This window comes from Anthonomus grandis, chromosome 10 (genome assembly GCF_022605725.1).
Source record: "Anthonomus grandis grandis chromosome 10, icAntGran1.3, whole genome shotgun sequence".
NCBI classification, from domain to species: domain Eukaryota; kingdom Metazoa; phylum Arthropoda; class Insecta; order Coleoptera; family Curculionidae; genus Anthonomus; species Anthonomus grandis.
In genome coordinates this window covers 14,453,775-14,463,610 of record NC_065555.1, presented here as the reverse complement: position 1 = coordinate 14,463,610, position 9,836 = coordinate 14,453,775, and the positions used below count along the sequence as shown (strand labels likewise).

General features: G+C 32.2%; 1 protein-coding gene across 1 annotated transcript; it reads left to right on the top strand.

The window, feature by feature from the left end:
* The first annotated feature begins 4,123 nt into the window (after nt 1–4,123).
* On the top strand, nt 4,124–5,140 carry LOC126741010 (trypsin-like). Its single transcript, XM_050447261.1, has one exon. It carries the CDS (start codon nt 4,161–4,163, stop codon nt 5,133–5,135), a length of 975 nt encoding a protein of 324 aa, XP_050303218.1. The 5' UTR covers nt 4,124–4,160; the 3' UTR covers nt 5,136–5,140.
* Nucleotides 5,141–9,836: the final 4,696 nt, after the last annotated feature.

The window sequence follows — 9,836 nt, the reverse complement described above, 5'->3', positions numbered from 1 at the left end:
ATATAATAAAACAAATATTGTAAATTTTATACATCAGGATTCCAAGAAGTGTAGAAAATTTACAAGAAAGAATCACGTCTAAGAAAAATGGTTTGTCGAGTATCCTGCAAATTGTGAATGCTTTCGTAAATTTCTTTAGTAACTAACTTCTTTTAAGTTCTGCTTTCGCTAAATCTCTATGTATACTTTTTAATCCATCAATATGTCTAAGCCCTTTTCTCAATCTTTAAAAACAAACAAAAATTCTCCTTATCTCTAAGTGAGAAGCAAGAAATACGGTGGAGAACTATCAACGTGTTTTATCAAATTAATCTTCTTATTTTATCCAATCAGTTTTTTTTTCCAGTGTATATGAACAATCACTAACTTCACATCATTTCTGCGAAATCCCTCGAATGTGAGGCTACAAATTGCAAATATAAACTTAATGTAATCTACGCAGATTTTGCTAAGGCCTTCAATAGGTTGAAACGTGAACTTCTTCTTTCTATAAAATGAGCATTTCAATTTATACTTATTAGATAGACCGCAGTTAGTGAAATTTAATAGATTCAGATCATCTACCTATATTACCTCAAGTGGTGCCCCCCAGAGGAGCAATTTGGTTAATTTTTTTGTTTCTTTCATTTAATTTTATCAATAACATTTCCACGAGTATCAGTAGTATGTTTCTTCTGTTTGCCAATGACATGAAGGTTTTTGTCTTGTCTTAAATTTATTAATAGTGTTAAAAGTTAATAGTCAGAGTCTGTCTCAACCTTTAGAAATGTAAAAATTTATTTGCTCATAGATGTGACTAATAAATGACACTATATTTCCAAGTTGTGGCTCTGTTGGTGACCTAGAGGTTTGTGTGGATAAAACGGTTATCTTTAGTGCTCATGTAGATACCATTATAAGATTTTATTTAGGTCCCCTAGGCTTCTGCATTTATCATTTACGGTATCTTAATTATGCAGTGCATATTAAACGGCTGAAATCAGTTCAATAAATATTTTGCAAATATGTTAGTTCTAAGATGCATGGTATAAACCTTGAGAGAGGTTTCCTTCAATAGTTATTGCTATCAAGGTTTAGAGTACTGTTTCTTCATCAATCTGCTGTTTGTGGTAGTATAGGGTTTGTGTTTAAAATATGTTACAATTTAAATGATACTGCAGATTTTAGCTTGAATTTTGCTGTTCCCTGCATTCATACAAGGGCACACATTGTATTTTATCTTCTTACCATTTAAATAAAAGAAAATACTTAAAACAAGATAGCCATTTTTAGACTCAAAGACTGGTGTATATAACCTATACCAATTTAAACATGTTGGGAATTATAAAAATTAAATGCTGTTTAATACATAAGTGGAGGGAGACTGTAGAATTTAAATTTACCTTAATTTATGACTCCATGTACGGACTATTTTTTCACTAATAAATATTTTTTTTTAATAATATATAGGGTACTTTAGAGTTGGAAATAATTTGGCACCGATTTGGCCGATTAAAAACCTATAGAGCATGGAACTAGTTCAGTGATGTTCCAGATACGGTTTGATGTCAATCTGTTTGGCATGACTTTAAAGAATTTTAAATCTTTTCTTTCACATATATTTAGATTAGAGGTTATTTAAGTTTAGTTATGCCTACTATTAGTTTTATGCTATGCTAGTTTAAGTATATTATATATGTAAATCCATGAGTTTAAGATTGTTAATTGTTACACTACAGAATTTGTTGTATTATCTGTTAATATTTTAACAATTTTGCATTATTAGGTTTTTTTTTTCTGTCATACAACTTTTTACTGTTTATACAATAAAACTTGAATTTAAATTTACTTCAGTAATTCATGTTATATTATCGGTTCTGCCAAATGGGAAATACATATGTTAGTAATTATCCGGAATTTATTAAATAGAAGTTTCATTTGAGATATTCCATAACAAAAAACCTTAATTCTTCTGAAGAAATATTTTTTTTGTTTAATATTGATCTGTAGAGGGCTCTCTATTTAATTATAGTGAAATATGTTTTTTTTTCAAAAATGTATTTTAAAAAACTCTAATCTGCTACTCACTGGGTTTTCGAGGGCTAATTCTAGCTAAGAAAGTATAGGATGGATAAAAATAGTTTATACATGAAATCATGGCTAAAAAACGCTTTTACTTTATCTAGCTACTTGCTGGGTACCCCACTGGAACTTCTAGATAAAATTGAAAAAAAGTGTTTCCAATTATAAAGCACCCTATATAATAATATACAGTGATCGCCTTAAGTTCCGCATAAATTTGACAAAAATTAGAGACATGATTTTTTGAGAAAACGCTCGGACCCGTCAATTTTTATTTTAAGTTACGCATTATTTCACATAAATTTTTGTATACAGGGTGAAACATAAAAAAAGATATGACGCCATCGGTAATTTTTTTAATGGTATGCTATATTTTTTATTGCATTTATTAAATATAGGCGAAATTCCAAGCAAGTTTCGTATAATACACCTTACCTCAAAACTCAACTGTTTCAGAAATATTTACATTTAACCAGCAAGTAAGTACGTCTATTTACAAATTAAGATAAAATTGAGGATAAAATGTTATAAACTGTGAAAACTCTTATTAATGTATGAAGTGTTCAAACTGATCTCCATTTACTTCTTGGCAGAAAGCAAGACGGTTTACAAACTCATGTTAAACACTATCAATTATTTCGGGTGATATACGTCTAATTTCATATCTAATTCTATTTTTCAAATCTTCTACGTTGATTCGCTTCTCAATATAAACTTTACTTTTCAGGTACCCCCATAGAAAATAGTCGCAGGGATTTGGTGACCTGGCCGGCCGCTCTATTGGCCCTCTTCGTCCTATCCATCTTCCTGGGAACACTGTATCCAAGTAATTACGGACATCTCGAAAAAAATGTGGCGGTGCGCCATCTTGCTGAAACCACAAAATATCTGTAGGGACAGTAGGTTCTTGTTCGTCTGGGTATAGGGCAGCCAAAGCAGGGATAAGATCTTCTCGAAGAAAATTCAAATAGCGTTGTCCTGTTAAGTTTTTACTTCGAAAAAGTATGGCCCTATTACTTTATTTTCCACGATACCAGCCCAAACATTAATAGATTTACGGTACTGTGTATGAGCCTTAGTTGCCCAGTGTGGATTTGACACTGACCAGTACCGACAATTTTGCCGATTTACGACACCGTTTAAACAAAAAGTTGCTTCATCCGAAAACCAAACTCCTAACACAAACTGATGGTTATTATTGCAAATGTTCATCATTTGCTCGCAAAATTGGTTTCTTCGATCAGGATCGTCCTCATTTAATTCGTGTATTATTCTAATTTTATAAGGGTGGTATTCATTTGCTTTTAAGATGCGTCTTACTGACGTTCCGGCTATATTATTATCAACTGAAATTTGTGAAGTTGCATTGTTTGGATTTTCTTCGACGGGGAGCAGAACGTTTAATTTTGTTTGTTCAGAAATTTTTGGATGACCTGATCTTGGCAAATCTCTAACATGACCTGAATTCATTATTATTCTACTAACTGTTGACTGATAAATAGGATGGTTTGGGTATTTGGCATTAAACAGTTCTAAATCAGTTATTAATTTTTGAACTGACAGTGACATTCGAAAATATAGATTCTTTACAAATGCAACCAAAGAAATAACTGGCAGTGTTTATAACATTATTTTTATTCTCGATTTTACCATAATTTGTAAATAGACGTACTTATTTGTTTTCCTGTTATTTAAATGTAAAAATTTCGGAAACAGTTGAGTTTTGAGATAAGGTGTGTTATACGAAACTTGCTTAGAATTTCGCCTATATTTCATAAATGCAATAAAAAATATACCATTCTATTAAAAAAAATTACCGATGGCGTCATATCTTTTTTTCGTCCCACGTTTTGTATACAAAAATTTATGTGAAATAATGCGAAACTTATTAACGGGACCGAGCGTTTTCTCAAAAAATCATGTCTCTAATTTTTATCGAATTTATGCGGAACTTTAGGCGGTCACTGTATAATCTAAATTTATTACTTGTCTCTTGTCTTAGGATTTTAAACTTAAATTCGGAACGTTGCAAAAAATGTTAACCTATAGTCTAATTGACAACTTCCCTATATCATTAAAATGTAATCTATTTACTAAAAATGACTAAATTATTTTTCGTATTTCTTTTCGTTATACTGAAGTCTTGGTGCTTTAGTAATGAGTTCGTTATTGCTGACGATGTCTATAAAGAAACTAGTTTTAAGACGAGCAGCACTAGAAAACATCTTAGTGGGCGTATATATAAAGGAACCAACTGCTCTACTGACAAATATCCATTCATGGTATTAGTTCTTATGCATACTTTTAGACACCCTACATGGGTAAGACTATGTGGAGGATCATTATTAAACCCAATGTGGGTTCTTTCTGCAGCACATTGCATAACTGCCGGAAGAAGGTACGGAATAAAATATCATCTTAGCTATCAGGAAAGCCAGATCACGAGAGTGAACCATGTAGAGGTACATCCGAATTTCAATAGGGACATTTTTGCGAACGACATATCATTACTTCGATTAGAAAAACCAGTAGAAAAATCCACTCATGTATCATATGTGAAATTACCGGTTATTGACGCGAAGTCTGACGAAGCACCTTGCGCGACAGCCCTTGTAATGGGATATGGAGTTATGGAAACTGGCAAACTTCCTGATATTTCCAACTTACAATGTGCATTAATTGCCACAATTTCTTGGGATAGTTGCAGCGCTCTATATAAAAAACAACATGACATTATTGTGCCGCCCAACACGATGTGCACTCTATCTTCCGAGGGAATTGACGCGTGTCAAGGTGACTCCGGAGGACCTTTACTCTGTGGAAATGTTCTGTCCGGAATTGTTTCTTGGGGGGTAGACTGTGGAATCGTCACCAATCCAGGGGTTTATACTAGGGTGTCTCGATTTTTGGACTTTATCATAGAAACCCAGAAAAAATATCAGAATTGGCCTGAGGGTAGGTCCTTAAATAGTACGGCAATATCCTTTCAGAAGCGTCAACTATCCAGTATAATTTTTTTTCTTGTTTGTTTTACTATACAACTTTGTTTTATTAATAAAAATTTAATATACTAAGACAATTTTTCTTAACAGAAATTTTGGGGTTTTTAATTACTAAGACTTTTAAAATAAACATGTGTAGCTTTAATATTCAGTGGTTATGATCCAATTTTTAATTGTAACTATACAGATCTGTCCAACAAAGGTTTTGGTGGCAGAACTCTGCCCATAATAGGTTACAACTTAAAAAGAGGCTTATTGCGTTTCTCAGGACTATCGCAAAGGTCCTTTCTCGGAGGCGAGTGCAAGTACTGTCATTCTCTTTTTAGCTTGCAATTTTAAATTAGTAACAGCTTGATGTAGTTTATACTGACTATGCAAAGGTATTCAATATGGTCGACAATGACATTTGGATGCGAAAACATGAAGATATTAGGCTTCTCTGGTATATTATTGACTTCATACTTATTAAATACTCTGTTGCACTTACAGACCCTTTGCTCCACATTTTTAATCTGATCCTTAACACAGGTATTTTTCCCAATATCTGGAAGCAAGTAAAAGTTTGCCCTATCTTTAAAAAGGGCAATGCAGGAACAATAGAGAGTTACCGCCCTATATCCATTCTGGGCAATTTCTCAAAGTTTTTCGAGTTAACTCTTTATAAATTAATTTTTCCCAAGGTTAGGCCCATGCTGGCCAACGATCAACATGGCTTTGTTTCTGGCCGATCATGTACTACAAACCTAGCATTCTTTTCTCAGTTTGTGTGCGAAGCACTTAATGATAGAGGTCAAATCGATGTTATCTACACAGACTTTCAAAAGGCTTTTGACCAGATTGACCTATTAAATAAGCTTGAACGCCCGTTTGGATTCTCCCATTGTTTAATAAAGCTCCTTAACTGCTATTTATTTGATCGCTCTCAGTTTGTAATGGTCGAAGGCTTTAGATCTGCTTGTTTTTCACCCACCTCTGGAGTTCCTCAGGGCTCTAACTTGGGCCCCCTTCTCTTTAACGTTTTCGCTAATGATTTGATCTCCACCCTCAATTGCTCTCTGTTAGCATATGCTGATGAACTAAAGCTTTTCTATAGGATTGACTCTATAGCAAGTTGGCAGATTGTGGTCAACTGCAAGAGAACATCAATACTGTACACCATTGGTGCACTTTGAACCGGCTTAACCTTAATGTGTCCAAGTGTAATGTGGCCAGCTACTTTCGAATCAAAAGTCTAGTTGTCTTAAATTACTCAGTTAATGGAGAGTCTCTGGCATGGTCTACCTATTTTAAGGATCTTGGAGTCACCTTTGACCAAAATTTTTCTTTTATCCCTCACATCGAAGATACTGTTTCTAGAGCTACTTGCATGCTAGGCTTTATTATTAGAAATTGCAAACTTTTTTCGAATACTGCCACTGCCAAAATTCTCTACTATGCATTTGTTAGATCCAGGCTGAACTACAGCTCTCTCATTTAGCTCAATCCAACTCCTGGCTCAGTCCAACGGCGATTCCTTAAATGTTTTGCATTAAAGGATGATGGAGTCTATCCTCCAAGAGGTTTTGAACATAACCTGCTACTTTCTAGATATACTAAACGGTCACTTGCGAAGAGGAGAGAAATGCATGGTGAAATTCTTATTTAATTTACTTAACCTTAAAATTGACTGCCTTTTGCAAAGGATTTGCTTTCATATACCACGCCCAGGATCTAGACACTGTCCAGCTTTTAACTTGGACACAGGCAGGTCCAACATTCTGTACCAGAGTCCTATTCACTTTATGTGTCAAAACTTTAACACTATTGCCGATTCTTGTGACATTCACCAGGACAATTTGGCACTTATTTTGAGTCACCTGCGTATAGTCGGTGAAGGAGGCTAGGTTATTTAGTTTTTAGTTTGAATACATTTATTTAGTCATTTTTTTTTGCTTTTTTGATTTAAATTAATTCTTGATTCTTATCCTAATTTACTGTTGATTTTTTAATATTTATTTTTTCAAACTCACTCCTTTTTTTATTATATAGCAATTCTTTTAGTTAAGTTGCATGAATCTAATACAGTTCATGCATTCGTACTTGTACATTTACATATTTAATTGATTTTCCTGTAACTGGGTATATGTAGCCTGTTGGAAATAAAGCTTATTATTATTAGTATTATTATTATTATTAAATCGAAGCCAATGAGTAAAAAGCTTATCTGCCATTTACATTGCAACATTGGGCGCACCCCAGGGTAATCATTTCGGAGCACTGGTTTTTCTGATTTTTATCCCTGATATGCTTGGGAGGCTGAGACACTCTCTTGGGTTAATGTTGGTAGATGACTTTAAATTGTTTAGACCTGTGAGTTCGGACAGTAATGTGGCTTTGCTTCAGAATTACTTGAATTTGACCTTAAAATAATTTAAGAATAATAAAATGGTTGCCAATGGTGGAAAATGTTGTGTCGTTTCTTTTCCTTAAAAGGCAAGAATTGAAAAAAATTGGTGTTTCACAGAAAAATAAAAAACAACTTCCAATTTTTTTACAGAATGTTGAAGAACTTAATACTTTTTTTACGAATAGCAATAATAATAACATAATTGTTGATGCTAATTATGTTAAATATTTTAAAGAACATAGAGTTGTCACAAATGAATTTAAGTTTAACCTAATAACTCAAGACTTATTATTATTATTATTAATATTAGTATTATTTTTATTATTATTATTATTATCTTCTCTTAATAGCATGAAAAAAACACAAGCTGTAATATTTATATAATGTTACCGGACAAACCCGATTTTAGGATAAGCTTGTTTTTCCTATTCTAAACTGATTTATCCCAGTCTACTTATAGAATATAGTATTTTTACAAAAAAAGTTATTACTAATGGAAGAAAATACTACAATCATAAATATGTATACTAATTTCTAGTATTTAATTGTTATTACCTATCAAATCATTATGGGTAAGCCCATATGGATTTATAGGAAAATAGGCGAATTAAAAAATCACATTTAAAATAGTCAATGCAACGGGCTCTGATTGACAAAATGAATATAAAGAGAAGAAACTATACAAAAAATATAAAATAAAAAAAACCAAATTTAGACATAAACAAGATTGCAGCAAAAATATGCAGAATGAGAAGATACACAGCGATCCAAGTAGTATAAATAAACAAAGTGTTTTTAGGAAATTCAATAATACAATAATAGTTAAAACATATCTATATAAGTCTAATAAATACTCTCTAAAAAGACACTAAAACGTACTAGCTCTACAGAAAACCTATCTGGGATAAAGTAACTAAACATAACGAAAGAGCATCCTAGATTCAAGAAGAATACGAAAAGTTAACAAACATCAAGAAAATGAATTGGAAACACACCACCGAAGCAGAGGATAAAAAAGCAATTGATGAAACAGCAAAATGTAAAGGAATGGAGGTAAAGGGCATGATGGTTTTTTGGCAAAAAAATAAATAGCAAATACAAGATATTCGCATGATGATATTCGCATCCAATAAATTGATAATTCCAAAATAGACGATAAAGGGAAGAACTGTTCCAATACACAAAAAAAGGTTAGACTAGCTAGTCAAAAACTACAGTCCAAATATAAGCCTCAATAAGTTTTATAAATCTCTGGGGATAAATGATCTCTAGGGAGAATGAAAGACAACTTTGTGAGGGAACTTAATATAATTCTCACTTATAGGTCAAAAGATTTGGGATACACTCTTTTATATCGAAACTGTTGTAGATAAAGCTATTAAAAAAATAATAATTGTAATAATTCAAATTAAATGAAAATGTTTTCTTATGAACTTAAAATACAGTATAATAATATCAATGTTCGATATAATCATCTCAAGGAAAAGCAATCTAAATATGTCTCTGCCTAAATATGTCTATTCTTTGAATGTTCTTAAATTTTACTTATTTAAACCCAATCAATATTGACCCTAAGAGTTCCAGATTTTGGTACTTGCATAAGCCGTACTGCAACCTTCCAAGTGCTCTCACTTACATTTTACAATTTAAATCTAAAAAGCTATTTTTTATAACTTAAGTACAGATCGAAAACATAAAAGTTACTTGCTTATTTATAAAACTAGAGTTCAGCAGTGAGCTCGTCTATCTAAATTTTAATGTAGACCACGTGTTGAATTCTAAACATCTGCTTCCTTCCCTAAAATAATGTAGGAGAGTACAAATTTACAGCAAACTCCTTTGCTTTCATATTAAAGTCAATAAAATATATCATACTAAATTTTATTATAAAAGTTTCGTAGGAACTAGTGTTTTTTTTTACGTCCTTCCTCTATTATACATAAAACGTGGCTCTTTATATATTATAATAATTAAGTTAGCCGGATTACTGAAAAGTCCTTAGTAAAAATAGTTGATTCCCTGAAAATCCCAATAATAAATATATAACGACTTTATATTACATGACTCCTGACAATCAGGCACTGGAATTTCGAGTTGCAGAGAATGTTATTTTTCTTGCAAAGGCATCGATTTGACGTACACTTCTTGGTGTCACTACTTTTAAAGAAATTTTGGCCTGTTTCAACTGAAGCTGCGGTCCTTAATGAAAATTCAATATTTTGGCAAAAAACCCAGACTTACTTGATTAGTTTCAGGCGTTAAATTCTATTAATATTAATTGATATTTTCTTTAGCAACAATAGGTAAGTATTACTTAGGTATAGGTTTTAAATTTTAGTTTTTTGAAATAACTTGACGAATAGAGTAAATACCAAGTAATTAGGCCC

What these genes read in the sequence shown, in the direction of transcription:
- LOC126741010 (XM_050447261.1), top strand. Translation starts at nt 4,161, where the DNA reads ATGACTAAATTATTTTTCGTATTTCTTTTCGTTATACTGAAGTCTTGG.